The sequence below is a fragment of the Macrobrachium nipponense genome, chromosome 26 (assembly GCF_015104395.2).
Source record: "Macrobrachium nipponense isolate FS-2020 chromosome 26, ASM1510439v2, whole genome shotgun sequence".
In the NCBI taxonomy this organism is placed as follows: domain Eukaryota; kingdom Metazoa; phylum Arthropoda; class Malacostraca; order Decapoda; family Palaemonidae; genus Macrobrachium; species Macrobrachium nipponense.
This window is the reverse complement of record NC_087215.1, coordinates 34,841,481-34,860,331: the sequence shown is the minus strand read 5'-3', so window position 1 is coordinate 34,860,331 and position 18,851 is coordinate 34,841,481. Positions and strand designations below refer to the sequence as shown.

Here is an 18,851-nt window from a genome sequence, read left to right as displayed (position 1 = left end):
TCGTTTGAAACAACAAAATCTAAGGAACTAACTCCTCCCAGCTGGAACCTGGATGTAGTTCTCAAGTTCCTTTCGTCTGACAGATTCGAGCCTCCTCATTTAGCTTCGTTTAGGGATTTAACGAGGAAATGCTTGTTTCTCCTATCTTTGGCGACAGCCAAAAGAATTGGTGAACTTCACGCCCTTGAAGATGAAGTCGGCTTTAACAGAGACTCGGCCTTCTGCTCGTTTAGAACACTTTTTCTAGCGAAAAATGAAAACCCCTCGAATCCCTGGCCCAAGAGATTCGAGATTAAAAGGGGCTTATCGAGTCTAGTGGTAGAGAAAACAGAAAGGTCTCTTTGCCCTGTAAGAGCCTTGAAGTTCTACTTACAAAGGAAGAAACAAATGGAGGCTCTAGGCAAGGTCTTTGGTGTTCGATTAAGGACCCCACAAGAATCATGTCTAAGAATGCATTAGCTTTCTTCATAAGGAGCGTCATTACAGATGCTCACAAGTTCTGTCCTGACGACTCGTTTCCGCTTTTAAGAGTAAAAGCTCATGAAGTTTAGAGCAGTGGCGATGTCTCTCTCTTTTCAGAAGAATATGTCGCTAAGACCCAAAATCATTGATACGACATATTGGAGGTGCAATTCGGTATTTGCATCTCACTATCTTAAAGACGTTCGCGTGACCTACGAGAAATGTTTTTCTCTCTGGGGCCTTTCGTATCGGCGATACGATAATGGGTACGGGAGCAAACATCAATCCTTAACTTTGTACATACCTTCTACCATAGTTCTAGATTTCTGCTGACAAAGAGGGCTCGGTGCTGCACTGGCGGCCAGTCACTGTTGTTCAGTAAGGAACTCTTGTGATATCTTTTAGAGGAGTATTATAAAAAAAAAATTTTGAGAATTTTTGTATGAATGCGTATTAGTTTCGAGTTATGGGTTGTTTGTAATGAGTTCGGGATAACTCGAACAATTCTTTATACTAACATGGTGGTTAGGATCAGGTGGTCGGGATTGGTTGTGTGCTCCTTCATAAGGTGTGTTGTCATAGAAGTGGTCCAGTACCCATTGACAAAGTCCTTTCAGGCTCTGCCAAGTAAGCGTTCATATACCCATCGACAGACTCACAAGACATAGATCACATATCTCGCTAAAGTCTTGAGGTGATGCAGACTACCGGGCTACAGCCACGAAGTCTACCACCTATCAGGTAGGAACCAAGGGTTTTTCTTTTTATACCTACAACATATGTTGTTTACCTGTCCTATTCCATTCCATTTTAGCTGTCTCTTACCCTCCACCAAAGGGTGCCAATCAGCTAAGTATATATCTGACAGGTAAGTTCATTGTATGAAAATGATATTGTTATAATACAATAAAGTTTCATACATACTTACCTGGCAGATATATACGATTAATGGCCCACCCAGCCTCCCCGCAGGAGACAGGTGGAAGAAGAGAAAATATGATAGAAAACGGGAATGGTTTTCTAGTCCTGCCGCCCAGGGCAGGCAGGTAGATCACCTGACCTACCTGTAGCGAGTGGCGCGAAATTTGAATTTCTGTCGGGGATGACGGAGTCTTAGCTAAGTATATATCTGCCAGGTAAGTATGTATGAAACTTTATTGTATTATAACAATATCATTTTTCCCAAGGGACATATGTTTTAAGAGTTGAAACAAGCTCTCTATGATACAAGACATTTTTCTAAATACGTATCTGATTCTGTGTTGGTTATGGACAGTGCTACTCGGAACACTATTTTTACTTTTGATTTTTTTTTTTCAGAGTAGCGCAAGCAGAGGGAAGTTTTATGAGATCGTCGATGTAATGGAATGGGATTTTTGAGAAGATTTTTGCTGCATTTTTGTTATTTACATCATATTACCAATGTACTAATGCAGGATTTCTTATATACTGAAGAAAAAAATTTTATATTGAAAATATTTGACGTTAAATCAGTGTGTATGCTATGACAGTTTGCGTTAGTGACTGATTATTCTGTCTGCCTCCGTAGAACATTGTTAATTGAGAAATAGTTTGTGATGCTTAGAAGTGTAGTTGGTCTTATGAAACATTTTGATTTTTAACTGATACACTTCTGTTTTGTCTGTGCCAGATTGATTCCTTTGTGATGTGAGGAGTGAAGGTTTTTTTTATAGGATTACATATTTGATTTGCAGTATCATTGAAAGCAGGCTGTAAATGAGCTACGATTATTTTGAACCTGCAAAAGACCTGTTGACAACCTACTATTCTGTGAGGTGTAAAGTTTGTGATTACATAAATGACAATTGTTGACTTTAGTGCTTCCTCTCATTCTAGCAATTTCATTAAATGAAGGTTTGGCAATATTTGGTTCATATTGAGAGCTTTCCTTGGATGAAACTGAATATTCATTGACCTAAAACAGACTTTGTTTCAAAGCTGTAAATTCAGCATCCTTTGAGATGGAAGGTGAAAACTCAGGTTTACCTTTAATCAAAGAAGAAAATGACGATTTTGAGGATGAACATACCGAAATCACAGTTGATGGATCCTTATTTGTAGATTCTTCCATAGAAGTGAAAGCTGAGCCAGACTTCATTGATTGTGGTGAAGTTGAAGTAAAATATACATGCCAGCCTGTAGAGAGTGAAGAAGACCATTTAAGTTTTGATGTGGAAAGGGAAAAGATCTCTGTTGCAGAAGAAAATAGACATTTGGGTAGAAAAGAAATATTTTCAAAGAGAAGCAACACAGCAGGGAAGGAAATAACGTGTGCTGAATGCCAAAGGACATTTTCACATATGTGTGACCTGAAATCCCATATGAGAAGTCATACAGGAGAGAAACCATTCACTGCTCAGTATGTTCACAAAAGTTTTTCTGCAGCAAGGGATCTCAAATAACACACCAGAGAACTCAGGATGAGAGAGAAACCATTTACTTGCTCTGTATGTCAAAGAAGTTTTTCTCATCAAAGTCACCTCAAACCACACATGAGAACTCATACAGGAGAGAAACCATATACTTGCTCTGTATGTCAAAGAAAGTTTTCTCGTCAAAATAATCTAAATAGACACATGAGATGTCATTTAATGAAACAAGGAATTGACAATTTGGAGGATGAGCATACCAGTTTCACAGATGATGGATCTTTATTTGTAGATTCTTCCACAGAAGTAAAGGGGGAGCCAGAATATATTGAAGTTGATGTAAAATATACATACCAGGATAGAAAGAGTGAAGAAGACCATCCAAGTTTTGACACGGAAAGCGGAAAAAATGAACCATGTTGGTTGCTCTATATGCCAAAGAAGTTTTTATCGTCAAAGTTATCTCAAAATACACATGAGAAACTCATACAGGAGAGAAAACCGTATACTTGCTGCTGTATGTCAAACGAAGTTTTCTCGTCAAAGTAATCTCAAAAAACACATTAGGTCTCATACAGGGGAGAAAACTATATACTTGTGCAGTTTGTCAGAGAAGTTTTTCTCATCAAAATACTCTCAAAAAACAAAAAAACATGAGAACTCATACAGGAGAGAAACCATTCACTTGCTCGGTATGCCAAAAAGCTTTTCTGAATCAAGTAATCTCAAAACACACATGAGAACTCATACAGGAGAAAAACCATATACTTGCTCTATATGAAAAACCAAAAAGTTTTCATCAACACATTCATCTCAAAACGCACATGAGAAGTCATAACAGGATAGAAACCAGTCACTTCCTCTGTATGCCAAAGAAGTTTTCTGGTTCAAGTCATCAAAAACAAAACCGACAAGAAGTTCATAATACGGAAACAAACTGTATATACTACTACAATACGAACTTGATCTTTGTTCAAGTACTAGTTTTTATAATTTGGAAATTCTCAAGCCCACATTGGAAATCATTGTAGAGAGGGACATTCTCTAGTCCTAATGTAAAAAATGTTAAAATTTCAAATTTCATTTTATTTTGAGATTACTCATGAAAATTCATAATATTACAGTGCATTTAGATGCCAAAATTTTAGGTTTTGGCTGGTGATATTTCAAATGGAAGAAAATTACTACATCAGATTCTCACAAGGATTGAGAATTGTTTACACACATCGTGTGAAAATGGAAGCTGAAAAATCATTATTGTTGTTAATCAAAGATGAGAATTTGGAGATAGATCTTACTGAAAACAGATGAGGGCTCTTACTATATGCAGATACCTTTCTTAGAGGTCAAGGCAGATCCAGAATATTTGATTGTAGTGGATATGTGAATGGTAGTATAACCTTGATACAAAGGTTATACTACAAAAAAGAATATATTTTTAGCTTCTTTGGTTTTTAAAATTGTACTCATTAAGCTGTGTTCAATATTAGATTAATAAATTTTCTGGTGTCTGCCTCACTATTCTGGTTCCCATGTACTTTTTGTATGATTTCCAAATCAGGAATTAGTTTTGTCATTGGGTTACATGAATTTTTCTTCCATTGTTATTCACCATTATGCACCTGCACATGTATAGTAGTTATAAGTTTGAATATTTCCATACAATTTCATGCATAGTGGGAATTTAAAAAGATTGGCTTTATATGAGTAACATACCCTGTAATACTTAGCTAAGAGTTTCTACTTGAAGACAACTTAAATTTGAAAATTAGCAGTAGCGATAGTCTTTTGTTCATGTTGGTGACTATCCCCACCCACTTTCAGAGTAAGAGAGAAACAACTTCAGTCAAGAGCTCAATTTGTTTCTGTCTGTGTACGACTACACAGTATGTTGAGATTTACAGCTGAATTTGGATTGTTGTGGGATATTTTCACTTTTGGTGAAGTATTTTAACACAGTAGCCTTTGGCATTGATTATTTAAATCAGGTATTTTAGGGCATGTTTTTCATGAATTAGTTTTCTGAAAAGACATACTGATTTTTACTTTGTTAACTAGTTGATTATGTCACACTAGATCTAGTTTTTGGTATTGTAGCAAAGGCAGTGCTAGTAAAGGACGTCAGTAGTGTTTCTCGAAGAAGTTACGCCCTTTGAAAAGGTGTTCTTCATTTTGGAATCAGTCTCTGCCATTACTTAGCAAAAGGCAGAAAGAACCTGCATGCAGCCCCAAGCCCTCATGTAGTACTTGGGACAGTCCCAAACGCCTTTTCCCACACAGCTGGAACACTTTTGACAGTGCCCAGATATTCTCGTAAGATGCCGCTTCTCAGGAGCGCCCTTGTACTTCTTCAGGATGTCTTGTGGACAGTGAGCGCCCTTTATTGACGAGTTCTCATTAGCGTCTTGAGTGCCCACTGTATCTGAGATCCCAGGTATGTCTGAGAGTCCAAGAGTGGAAGAATGCCCAGATTTGGTCAAGCACCCTAAAGTGCTTGGGACCCCAGTTATTTCAGAGCGCCTAGCAATGGTTGAGCGCCCAGTAGGAGCTGAGCACCCAAGAATTTCTGGCTGCCAGGTAATGTCCAAGAGTCCAGTGACTTCCAAGCGCCCACAGGCTGAACATCAGGTATTTTGGATCATAAGACAGCAGTTCTGTTATGTTGACACCTGCCCTTCAGCACCTGACTCATCGGTGTCCAATTTCTTCCTGTCCGTCTCCAATGACAAATCCGTCTTTTGGTTCTCTTCAGAAGCCATTGGATAATGTTCTGGGACTTCTTCAAAAAGCTTCGACTTCGTCAGCAGTTCCCCCTGTGGATCCTTTGCTTTCCCCATTTTCTTCGGATGAAGAGGAATTAAGTCGTGAAGAAGTGCCAACACCCTATGCTTCCCTGCTTAGATATTTGTTGCATAGAGTCCCAGATTTCTTTTCGCCCCAGCGGCTCCTGCTTCCTCATTCAGGATTAGTGATCAGACCAGTCAGGACTAATAAACTCCCTAGGATGGTTCTCTCTCCATCTTCAAAGAAGGCATTAACCCTTAAATGCCGAAGCGTATTTTAAAAATCGTCCTCCCGTATGCTAGCGGCGTTCGCGAGTAAGCGCCAAAGCAGAAAAAATGTTTTCATACAATCAACTTACCTGTCAGATATATACATAGCTAAGACTCCGTCGTCCCCCCCGACAGAAATTCAAATTTCGCGCCACTCGCTACAGGTAGGTCAGGTGATCTACCGGCCTGCCCTGGGTGGCGGGGAGGACTAGGAACCATTCCCCGTTTTCTATCATATTTTTCTCTGTCGCCGGTTGGTATCAACATTGTTTGCTATTACCTCCTGAACTTAGATTCCATATTTCATCCTTTTGATCATCGTTTTTCGGCTTTTTGGTGACGTATCTGGATCGTGTTTTGGCATTCGCTACTGTGGACTGTTTTTGGAATAACTCTTTTGGATTTTTCATTTTTCTCAGTATGTCTGATTCAAATGTGAGTGTGAGAATGTGTGAGAATGTAGGCTGCAGGGTGAGGATACCGAAAGCTTCGGTTGATCCTCACACTGTATGCCGTAATGTAGGGGGGTTCAGTGTTCTGCTATTAATACTTGTTTAAGGAATGCGAGGGATTGAATGCAGAAGAGTGGAAGACTTTGACTTCTTATTTGAAGAAGTTAGAGAGGGATAGAGTTAGACGGCTGAAAGGTGTGAGTTCAAGGCCTATTGAGCCTTTCACGGATAATTCTAATCCTACTGAGTAGATTCTCCTATATATCTCATTCTCAGAGTGCTTTTTCGGATTCAGCATAGGAAATCGCCAATCTGAAAGCTACTATTTAGAGACATGAAGTCCAAGATGGCTGACTTCAAAGGTAAGGCTATGAAAGTGAGGCATTTCAGTGAAGTGAGCATTTCGTGAAGAGTTCTCCCAGTTGTGAGGGGAGTTTGATCGTCCCTGCGACGCTCCCAGGCCTAGACCTCTTCCAAGCTCCCATGCCCAGAGGAGAAGGAAAGTCGAAAGCCTTAAGGAGGTCGTGGGGAATCCCCAACGGTCAGACGTCCCTTCAGCTAGCTCTGCTTCATGGCAGGCGGCTCAAGGGCGCTATAGAAAAAGCGTCCTTCGCGAGTGTTTTCTCGTCCTCTCTCTCCCTCACCTAAACGAGGGTGGAAGGAGTCGAACTTGTCGAGACCGCTGAAGCGTCATATGAAAGCCTGACATAGATTCGAGCCCAGAGCGCTTCTCAGATGACGCTCCTTCTTCTATTAAGAAAGCGAAGGTGGCGTCAGCGTCACCTGACGCGTACGCGGAAGTACCCTTTCATTCTTCTCCCACCCCCGAGTGATGACGAAAGGCGTCATGCACTGGACGTGGGAGAAGCGTCAAGAAAGATAATTATGGCAGTTCAAGAACAAACTGTCATCTCTAGTGGGAGTTTTAGCGCCCCGTCGGAAGGACGTGACCGCTTCCAATTAAGAAGTCTCGTCCTGTCTCCACCATGCTCAACGAGAAGCGTCAGACAGACGTGAAGCTGCTAAACTCTTGCAGAAGCTTCGAGTTTTCGAGAGCTAGAAGCGGGGGCTTACGAGAGTTTCGTGTCCAACGCCAGAGAGACGTAAGACGTCTTTTAGACGTGAAGCGTCATTGAAAGCGGATCTTAGACGTGACGCTCCGTCCAATATTGTGACGCCAAGTAGGACGCCTTTGGAGAGCGGAGCGTCTTCCAGGCGCGAAGCGTCATCAAGACGTCAGCAAGAGACGTCAGCCAGGACGCTTGGCGAACGGGAAGCGTCATACAAGCGGGAAGCGTCTTTCTTTAAGTTCAAGAGAAGCGGGAGCTTGTGACGCCATTCCAAGTCTTTTAGTAGCGGGAAAGAGGAAGGATTATCATTCCCTTAGCCCCTCTCCTATTAGGAGTTTTGTCTCCTCCAGAAGAGGAACGTTCGGAGAGGAGAACGGAAGCTCATGTAGATCCCGAGTTGGAGGAAAACTCGGATGATGAATATCATGGAAGAGAGGGTCTGTCTAACTATAAAGGTTTTGATACCCTGCTTCTTGAGGAGTATGGAGACGAGTTGACTCCTGCCGCTCCTCCTTCTCCGCGCTCGCCTCTTTTCCAGTGCTAAGACGAAGAAGCCTTCGTCTTTTCTAAAAATGAAACCCACCATCTCGATGAAGCAGGGCATTACAATCCTTAGACTCATGGATGAAGTCTAAGAAAGACTTAGTCAGGACAGTCTTTTGCATGCCTCCAGCAAGATTAGCTGGGAAAAGAGGCATCTGGTATCAAGACGGGAGAGAATATGGGTATTGCTCTCCCTTCTACAACGGAGGCAGATTTTTCGACCTTAGTTGACGCTTCACGTCGACAAAGTCTCAATTCAGCACGAATTACGTGGGGAATTTCGGAACTGGATCATCTCCTCAAGGGACTCTTTCATGTATTGGAAGTCTTCAACTTCTTAGATTGGTCCCCTTGGGGTGATGTCCAAGAACGGGAAGGCCCATGGATTCGGAAGGAATCGAACCTGAGCCCTGTTAGCATATTGTCTTGTATTGACAAAGCGGTACAGGATGGATCTTTTGAAATCTCCTCATTGTTTGGAGCAGGTCTTTTAATAAAAGAGGACTGTATATGGCGCCTTCTTAACAAAGGCAGTCTCTCATGCTCAGAGGGCAGCTCTACTGTATTCGCCTCTATCTGACTTTTTGTTCCCTTCTCAGTTAGTAAAGGACATTGCGCATTCTTTAACTGAGAGGCGACTCAGGATCTTCTGACGCAGTCAGCAAGAAAGAAGAAACCTGTTTCTGCATCGGACAAGAAAGGACCTAGTACATCGGTGCAGCCCTTTCGAGGTGGTCCATCCTCCAGCACCTCCACAAGAAGGAAGGCCCCGGAGAAGAGAGGTAGATCTGCCTTTCGTCCCTTTAAAAAAAAAAGGGAAAATGAAGATTCGCTCCTCCAAGCACCAGTAGGTGCCAGGCTCCTCGGATTTGTGGAAGCCTGGACGCTGATCTAAACGCAGTACCGCCGTTATGCTTTGGCGGGATCGTTAAAGGAAGGGATAGTCGTATCCCTTTCCTGAACACTCCTCCCCTAACGTCAATACCAAGGGAACTATCAGCCAAGTACAAGGATCCTGTGCTGAGGGATACTCTTCGATCGATGTGGAACAAATGTGGGACAAGAGAGCGATAGAACTAGTACGGGATCAAAAACTCCCCGGGGTTTTACAATCGCCTTTTTCTGGTTGCGAAAGCCTCGGGAGGCTGGAGACCAGTACTGGACGTCAGCTCTCTGAACAAATTTTGTTCAAAAGGAGAAGTTCTCCATGGAGACTTCGGCTTCAGTCCTAGCGTCATTACGACAAGGAGATTGGATGGTGTCTCTAGATCTCCAAGGACGCCTACGTTCACGTCCCGATCCACCCTTCATCGAAGAAGTACCCTCCGTTTCCATGACGGGGGTGGGGGGAAGGATCTTTCAGTTCAAGAGCCTTGTGTTTCGGCCTGTCCACAGCTCCTCAGGTCTTCACAAGCCTGATGAAGAATGTGCGAGGTTTCTTCACCTCAAAGGAGTGAATGTCGTCCTATGTATCTGGACGACTGGCTCATCAGGGCCAGATCGGAGAGACAGTGCTTGGAGGACCTAAAGTTAACTCTGGATTTAATCAAAGCGTTGGGATTGCTTGTGAACCTCGAGAAGTCTCAGCTGACCCCCAGAACAAGACCTAGTCTATCTGGGTGGGGATTCTGATGGATTCTCGGGGTGTTTTCGAGTTTTTCCTTCGCAAGAGAGAATCGCAAAAGGTTTGCGGATAGTCTCTCTCTTCTTAGAGAAGCAACAAACGTCGGCGAGGGAATGGTTGAGCCTTCTGGGGACGCTTTTCCTCGCTCTAGAACAATTCTTCCCTCTAGGAGACTTCCATATACGTCCCGCTTCAATTCTTCCTCAAGAGGTCTTGGAGCTGGAAAACCGGACAAACTGTCGGACGTTTTTCCCATTCCAGTGGAGATAAAGTCACACCTACAGTGGTGGTTGCTCCCTCTGGAAGAGAACAAAGGGATCTCTCTAAGAACACAGAACCCAGACCTAGTGTTGTTCTCCGACGCGTCAGAGAGAGGTTGGGGAGCGACATTAGGCTCAGAGGAAGTGTCAGGCACCTGGGAACCAGCACACGGTGTCTTGGCACATAAAACTGCAAAGAGCTCTTCGCCGTACATCTGGCCTTGAAGAGCCTAGAAAACCTTCTGGTGTCAAACAAGGTAGTGCAAAGTAAACGTGGACAACACCACCGCACTTGCCTACATTCGGAACAGGGAGGGACGCACTCCTCGTTCCTTTTACGAGCTCACGAGAGACCTATTACTTTGGACGTCTTCACAGGAACCTCTCCCTGCTGACCGCGAAAACAAAAATTTCATATATAATTGTATACAAATCTGCTGTGAGCAAAACGGTTTAAAGCTAAACGAGTTAATTTTTTTTATTGTACACTAAATTGTGATCATTTGGTATATAACACATTGTAAAACGATCAAGGCAACACAGAGAAAATATTATCACAAAATGATGCATGAATTCGTAACGTGCGTACATAAAAAAAGATGTTTTCAAAAATTCACCATAAATTGAAATATTGTGCTAGAGACTTCCCGTTGTTGCAAAATGAAGGTAATTGATTGAATATTACTAGACTGTAAGTGTTGTAGCTTACAATTGCAGTTTTCGACCATTTCGGTTGAGTTATAGTTGACCGAAGGACGAATTTTTTCTATTTATCGTTATTATATGAAAATATTTCAAAACTAATAAAGCTACAACCATGGGTTTTTTTGTTGTATCTCCATGAAATTGCGCACATTTTCATGTATAACTTTATGTAACGGCTAATTTAAAATGGTGCAAACATTTACAATTTGACGAAAAAATTTATGATTTTTCGGAAGAGTTACCGCGTGGACGTAAGGAAAAGTTTATTTCATAAAATTCACCATAATAGAAACTATTGTGTTAGAGACTTCCAATTTGTTGCAAAATAAAGGTAAATATTTGAATATTACTAGAATGTAATAGTTTTCGCTTACAATTGCGTTTTTTTACCATTTCAGTCGAGTCAAAGTTGACCGAGGTTGAAATTTTGGCACATCGTTATTTATATGAATATTTCAAAACTGGTAAAAGCTACAACCATGGGTTGTTATTGTTTGTATTCTACATGAAATTGCACACATTTTCATATAAAAAAACTTTATGTAACGGTAATTTAAAATGGTGCAAACATTACGACAATCGGACGAAAAAATTTCTGATTTTTTCGGAAGTTACCGACGTGGACGTAAGGAAAAATTTGTTTTTTCATAAATTCACCATAAATCAAAATATTGTGCTAGAGACTTCCAATTTGTTGCAAAATGAAGGTAAATGATTGAATATTACTAGAATATAAGAGTTTTAGCTTACAATTGCATTTTTCAACCATTTCGGTAGAGTCAAAGTTGACCGAAGGTTGAAATTTTGGCACATCATTATTTATATGAAAATATTTCAAAACTGATAAAAGCTACAACCATGAGTTGTTTTTTTGTTGTAATCTACATGAAATTGCGCACATTTTCATATATAATACTCCATGTAACGGCTAATATGAAATGGTGCAATAATTATGTCAAAGTGACGAAATAATTTCTGAGATGTGTCGCTGATGCTTTTTAGTGCAAGGAGAAAAGAATTCGTGCTTGCGCGCCTGGCTAAACGATTGTAAACAAAACAACGCCTTGATCAGTGAGCTCCCGCATCGCCCAAGGCACGTGATTTCAAAAGTTTTCGCCTAGTAGGCCTATAACTATTTTTCCGCTAATTTTAAAAAAAAACTTTTTTATATCATCGTATATACGTCCAATCGCCACCCACAGACAATTTGATATCTACGTTTAATACGTCCAATCGGCGTTAAAGGGTTAAGTAAAGTTGATAATTGGCTCTCGAGAATAGGCGTAAAGGGGAAGGCTTCCTTCAGCATTCCACCTTCTCGCTTATTATCCAGGAGCTACAGGTCTTACACAACTAGAGAAGCTACGTCCTTGGGAGTGAGTAGTAGTGCCTCCTCCCCGGGAGACCTCTCCAGTCTTATTGACTCGGCTTGCAGATCGGTGTTCACTTCTGCAACAGTAATGTTTTCAGCCTTGGAAATGGATCACTTGCTGAGGAATCTTTTCGAGGTGGTGAGCTTTATGGATTGGTCCATCAGAGCTTTAGCTGGTGTGGTATTGGGGGAGGAAACATAGAAGTTCTATTCAACATTTTTCGCCTTGATTAGGTTGCTGAGTTTAGGGATGCTGGGGGTAATAAGTGCCTAGGGTACCCATGAGTCTAGTTTGTTATTGTCAGATGGGTAGTATTGGGTTTTAATTGATGTAGGAGACAAAATTGTCGGGTTGTTGATGTATTGTACTGCAGCCAGGGCAAGGACACTTATTTTTTATGGTTTTGAGGGCCAACAGATAACTCCTTGGAACTCATAACCTTTGCATGCTTTGTAACATTCAGAGTAGTACTCCTGTGCTAAATAGCTTCCACATGAGAGGCGTCTAGCAGCTATATAGCCACGTCGCTACAAGTTAAGATGAGCACCAACAGAGGCAGTATCTATCTGTGCAAACCGCTCTATTAACAGGTTATGGTATAACAAAAACATATTTCTAGTACTATTTATTTTTACTGTTCTTGATTTTTACTGAATACTATTGGAGTTATGAACTAATTTTGATGAACATACTTACCATGTAATTACAGAATTAAAGCCCTCCCTCCTCCCCTCTGATGGGCATTGGATATAAACAAATTGACCATTTCAGCTGTGTTGTACCTATCCTTCCTGATGGTGGGCAGGGCCGTGTCTCCTACACAATAACAAATGAAGTGCTGTAGCTGCTGCATAAGTTTGAAACTATAGCTGTGTAATTACTTAGTATGTTTTATAAGATTATTTTATTATAAAAATGTCATTTTTATATACACTTACCCAGTATAATTATGGACGGAGCCCGCCCTCCTCCCCTCGCATGGACAGATCGAGATCTTGGCTGAAGTTGTTCCTCTCTTACCGTGAAGGTGGGTGGGGTTAGTCACCTACATAAACAAAAGACTATCACTACCACTATTTTCACATTTTAAGCTAAGGTTGAATAGAAATTCTTAGCTAAATAATTACTGGTTAAGTACGTATATACTATAAAGTCTCATTTTATTGTAAAAATATTTTTTTTCTTAAAAATCAATCAAAAATTGAGGTTAGGTGTTTTATTATATTACTTTTTGATATGTTCTCTCTGTTTTAATATTCTACAAAGAATGTGATACAGTATTAGTAAATCCTAATGCATTGTATTAACCCATTGGACACAATAAATTACTGTAGTGTGTGTTTTATTTGTCTGCTTTAAGTTAACCAATCAGAAGTATTGAGATAGACTTGCTTTGTAATTACTAAAGTAATGTATTATTTGTTTAAAACTGCACATTAGATGAACTGTTTGCATGGATCACTGTTCAAGTAAAATTTATGTAAAGTTTTTCCCTTTTTTTATGGGGCTGCTCAGGAGGCTGTGAAACAGTAATGCAAATAAGAACAGCTGTAAAAACTAATTTGAATAATAATAAGAATGATAAACGTGATTACTTTACTGAAAGGTGTAATATACACTAGTTGGAACTTGAACAGTTTAATAGAACAATAAACCAAAGAGTATCATAAATAATTCAAAATAACACAGGCCAACTTGGCTAGGGAGGAGGGTTGCAGAAGAATATATGTACAAAGAATTAATTAAATCTTTGGCAGTGCCGGGTCACAAGAAAACTTCTTCCTCTTGACTACCATGTGGGAGCATGCAACCTGACTGTCTCTGAGCAGAAGTTCTGAATTCACTGAAAGTAACACCTCTCTCTGGAAGAGATATGGGTCAAATTAAATATGGAAATGGTGTGTGCTAACAACATGCAAATGAGCTATCAGGTCTTCCATAACTAATAAGGTCTGATCACAAAATGGTGGGAAGGCATAAGCATCCAGGTTGTCCCCTGGGTGTTTGAAAAGCGTCCTCTGCTGCCGCCCATGGATTGGGAACGATGGAGCAAAACACCTAGAGTTTCTGTTGTGCCAGTCAGTACATAGGTCGATCGATGGGAGTCCCCCAAAGTTCAAAAAGCCTTTCCACAACATCCACATGGAGGACCACTCTGTCCCTATCACCAGACCTTGGCGACTGAGTATGTCTGCTACTACATTCCTCTAGCCTTGAATGCATCTGGCTGAAAGCTCTTTTGAGTGGGTGGTGCACCTACATTGTCAACTGGTGTGACAAAAGAGACACTACTGTGGTGTTGTTGCTTATCAACACCACTGAGTATCCCATCACTCGATCCAAAAACTCTTGGAGAGCCAGGAAGGCTGCCTTGAGCTCTAGAATATTGATGTGGAGGTGCTTGCCCTCTCAGTTCCACACATATGAGATCAGTAACTCCTCCAGTGGTTGCCCCATCCCTCAGTTGAAGCGTCTGAGAACAGAAGGGGGAGTGTGTAGGGACACTCCTAATATGAGGTTCCTGTTGTCCAGCCACTAGGCCAAATCCTGTCTCACCCTCCACGAGAGGTGGATGGGAAAAGATGAGAGATTCCATGCTGGAGACCAGAGCTCTGTTCTCCGCTAGAGAGAATGAAGGTGAAGCCGCCCATGAGGGACCAGTTTCTCCAAATACAACTGGTGATCAAGAACAACCTACTACTTCCATGCTGGTTGTTCCTTCTGGGACAGGAACATTTGCACTATTCCTTGCTTGGGCACAAGATCTGATTTCTCAAGATTTACTACAACCCCCCAGGAGTGGCAAAACTCAAGGAGGCGATCCCTGTCATGGAGCAACTGCAGACGAGATTTCACCAAGACTAGCCAATTGTTGAAATACCTCAAGAGACATACCCCGCACAAATGGACCCAAGCTGACACAAGGGATAACACTCGCGTGAACACCTGGGGTCAGTCAAGAGCCCAAAACAAAGTACTCAGAATTGAAATACCATCTCCCCGAGGATAAAGCGAAGGTCCTTGAAAATATGCATTCTTCAGGTCCACCGTAAGCATGAAGTTATTCTCCCTGTTGAAAGTGAACACCAAACAGGCCATTTCCATCTTGAATTGAGTCTGGCAAATGAATCAGTTGAAGGGAGAGAGATTGATAACTGGCCTCCACCCCTGTGATTCTTTCTTGACAGGAAAAATATTGGCTGTAAAAGCCTGGGGACCAATCTGTCACTTCTACAAAGCATTCCCTCAGCATTGCTGCAATCTCCTCCCGGAGAGTGAGATCTTTCAGCCTGCCAAGTACATACGTGGGACTGGAATCAAACTGGAGGGATGGTTAAGACGTGAAGGGTAGCAGATAGCTCTCCCAAAGGACATCTACTACCCAAGTCTTGGTTCTGTGTTGCTGCCATGTTGCACAATGGCTTGGAAGGCAAACCCTACCATCGGCAGCTTCTGGAGGAGAATGCCGACCCTAGCATTTTCCTCCCTTCTTCTTACCCTTGCTTCCTTTCTGTTACGGCCTCTGAGAGAGGTCCGCTTCAGGTTCAATATGAAATAAAAAAAAAAATTTCAACACCATCAATTGAAACTGGGGATACGAATATAGAAAGTAACACAACAATGGTTTATTTACAAGCTTACTAACAAAGGTAAATGCAGAATGGTATCTCCTATTTACATAAAAAAAATAGACTTACACTGCATGAACTGGGGGAACAGTAAGGTAATGGAAGTACTTGCTGGCCACTTTGGCAACTCGAAACGATAGCTCACAAAAGGAGAACTGCGATTGGCAACGTCTTCTTGACTCCGTATTGTAGAAAATGATGTCTACTTTTGATACTTGAGGGGGCAGGAACTTCCCAAAAAACCTCTAGCAGAACGTCTCTTCTCTCAAGTCTCCCCCAACGTCTAAATAACTTGGTCGTCCACTCCTGAAGATGGCTTGACCAAAATTCTACCAAACTCTCCGAGTGGACTTTTCTTCTGATCCTTCGTCAGTTCCTTTTTCTCTACCTCTCTCGGATGATCTCTGCGTGCTGCTGATCTCTCACTGATAATCTGATCTTTGTCGGCTCTACTGAGGATATCTCTGTGGACTAACTGATGATCTCTCTCTCTCCTACTTCGTCCATCGCATTTATACGGCATCCTTGGGGCGGGGCCTACGGCGAGCGTCACAGACTCCCGAGATTACCGGAATTTCTCGAAGAATCTAGACGAGGTATTGCATCAGAAATCGCAGCGTTTCTCATGTCACGTCGGCGCCTGTCGAGTTCCACAACACTCCTGGCAATTCTAGAACCATCATGAGAACAAGCACCTCCAATACAATGCGCTAATGCCTCCTTGCTGCCGAACTTCTCGAAAATGCGTTTTCCTTCCTTTATCTTTCTTTGCTATGAAGCAATTACCTTGACACTTTCCCTCTATTGGTCTGAAAGTTTAGGGGGGGGGGGGCATGACTGTGCACCTTTCTTGGCAGGGGCAGAAGAAGGCAAGATCGTTCCTCTAGCACCCTTCGAAGTCTGGGACTACTTAGGGGATGAGGAAAATGCCAGCCAAACCAAAAGGTCGGGCCATAGCGACACGCGAAGACCTCTTCTTGAAAGCAGAGAGAGGTAGAACCTCTGCACCGTTCCGTTCTGAAGAGCCAAAGCTGAGTCCGGGCTGACATGCTTGGTGGTCAGAGAGAGGACAGCGTCCCTCCTCTTCTACACCAAGTTGGCCCACAGGTTTGCTGTTCAGTAGCCCAGGTAGGAGATAGCCTTACCTCTAGAATGGCATAGTTTCCTAAAGGTCGAGTCCTCCAAGGGGTTAATGAACCCCCGGGAGGCTGTAATCTTGGACACTGAGCTACCACAGGACCAGCCAGGAGACTGCCTGGAAGGCTGCCATTGCAGTGGCTTCCAGGATTGCTGCTTTTTGATGTGTGAAGGCCATGTCTTTCACTCTGAGCTGCTGCAGCGAGAGACCCTGAGCTAGGTGAACCATGCAGTTCAATCAAAGAGAAAACTCCTCCTCAGAGACAAGTGCATTAACCTGATCCAATACACCCTCAGCAACTGAGGACCAAGGCAAGGCTACAGAAGCTCTGGGTTCCTCTTTGGGGCACCAGTAGACTGCAAGGCCAAAAGGATGATCAATGGACATTACCGTGGTCACTTCCCTGAGGTTGTTATGTTGATGAATCAACACAATGATCTCCAAAAAGGTCCTCTGTATCTCGAGGAATCTGCATCTCAGGGAAGAGGACCCTCCAGTCCTTCTGATCCACAGTCCTCCCTCAATACTCTCCCTGCAGGTGGGAGAACCTCACCAGAACACCTGGCTCCCTGCTCAACCAGTTGAGCATATGAATGGTTAGGTCTGAGAACCTTAACTGCTTCGTAAATCCTGGCGGTACGGCTACAACTGAATAGTGAGTCCGAATTGCCGGCCATTCCATCTGACTCGTGGTTCCCAGTACAGTAGACCCCTGTATTCGTGGGAGATGGGAGACAGACACCCCGTGAATAGCTAAAATCAGCAAATACTTAAAATCTCCTCCAAAAATGCTTAGAACTGCTTATTTTGATAGTTGAAACAAATAAAAACTCAAAATGCTTATACCCAAGTTTTTAAAGTTTTATTGAAAAAGTGCATTTAGTCACGAAAATTATATGAAAATACAGTAATTTGTGAATATTTATCAGTGAAAAATACTGCCAATAGGTGAATGTTCCATGAATAATGGGTATATATGGTCCATAGAAAACTGCGAATTGTGAGTCCATGAATAGCGGGGGTCGACTGTGTACCCCCAGAAGTTGAGGGGATAGAAGAGGAGGCAGGCCAAAAGCAATCACCAACCTGTGGTGGTGATGGCTTCATGGTTCTAGGAGATGAAATCCCTATGAGTAACAATCAGCAACATGAAAGACAAAATCTTCAGAGAACAGACAAATAGGGCCCCAAATTAAAGGGAAAGAAAGCAGAAAAAAGGCAAATATGGCTAATGCAGTCGTCAGTAAAAGCCGTAGCAGGGTGAAAATAGGAAAACTATATTGGAATTGGAAAGGATTGGCGATGCCATCCTTCATGTATGCCATGGAAGGCCTGAAACTCAACAGGAAAACCATAAATGAATTACAAAAAGTAGACAACCAAGTAAAAGCACCAAGTTATACAGCAAGTTGTAACGCCTCAATGTGTGGTCGGTATGGTGCTGGCATACCACCTCTGGCGAGAGTTCGATTTCAGGCATTCCATTGAGGTGTGAGAGATGCGTATTTCTGGTGATAGAAGTTCACTCTTAACACGGCTCGGAAGTCACGTAAAGCCATTGGTTCCGCCGTTACTGAATAACCACTGGTTCCATGCAACGTAAAAACGCCAGACAAACAAAAACAAAAACCACAAGTTGTGCTTGAAGAGATATGAGGAATAAAACATTGTATCTGGAACATATACTGAGGGTAATGGAAATGGCTCCTACACGAGATAACCAATGATCATTATGAAAATGAGAAAACCCCCTAGATTCTGCAAATACAAGGTTATCTGAAAGATTCAACATAAATACAAGTAAAATTGAATTGCTGAAAGGTAAGCAGTTTAAAAAGAAATAATTACCTGGGACGAAAAAGCATGGTAAGCAGAAATGAATAGCAGAGAACATTGAGAATTTACAGAAAACATAAGAGAAGAAATCTAGTATGATAACACTGAAAAAACTATGCTGATCAGTAGGACTAGACTAGGCATACTAGAGTTAAATGATAAGAATAGGCTAAAAGGAGAATATAACAAGATGTTTGTACTATGAGGGAAAATATTTAAACTTAGAACACTTCATACTCTAATGCCCAGCATATAATGAGGCTAAGAAATGATATAGTTTCGTGTGGCAGCCATACCAGGTAATTAAAGAGTAATT

General features: G+C 41.9%; 2 protein-coding genes across 2 annotated transcripts; both read left to right on the top strand.

Moving 5' to 3' along the window:
- The first annotated feature begins 2,444 nt into the window (after positions 1-2,444).
- LOC135199632 (zinc finger protein 33B-like) lies at positions 2,445-2,885 on the top strand. Its single transcript, XM_064227791.1, has one exon. The coding sequence runs from the start codon at positions 2,445-2,447 to the stop codon at positions 2,883-2,885; it is 441 nt and encodes a 146-aa protein (XP_064083861.1).
- An 18-nt stretch (positions 2,886-2,903) lies between these two features.
- Positions 2,904-3,401, top strand: LOC135199631 (gastrula zinc finger protein XlCGF7.1-like). The gene has a single exon (XM_064227790.1). It carries the CDS (start codon positions 2,904-2,906, stop codon positions 3,399-3,401), a length of 498 nt encoding a protein of 165 aa, XP_064083860.1.
- The last annotated feature ends 15,450 nt before the right edge of the window (positions 3,402-18,851 follow it).

What these genes read in the sequence shown, in the direction of transcription:
- LOC135199632 (XM_064227791.1), top strand. Translation starts at nt 2,445, where the DNA reads ATGGAAGGTGAAAACTCAGGTTTACCTTTAATCAAAGAAGAAAATGAC.
- LOC135199631 (XM_064227790.1), top strand. Translation starts at nt 2,904, where the DNA reads ATGAGAGAGAAACCATTTACTTGCTCTGTATGTCAAAGAAGTTTTTCT.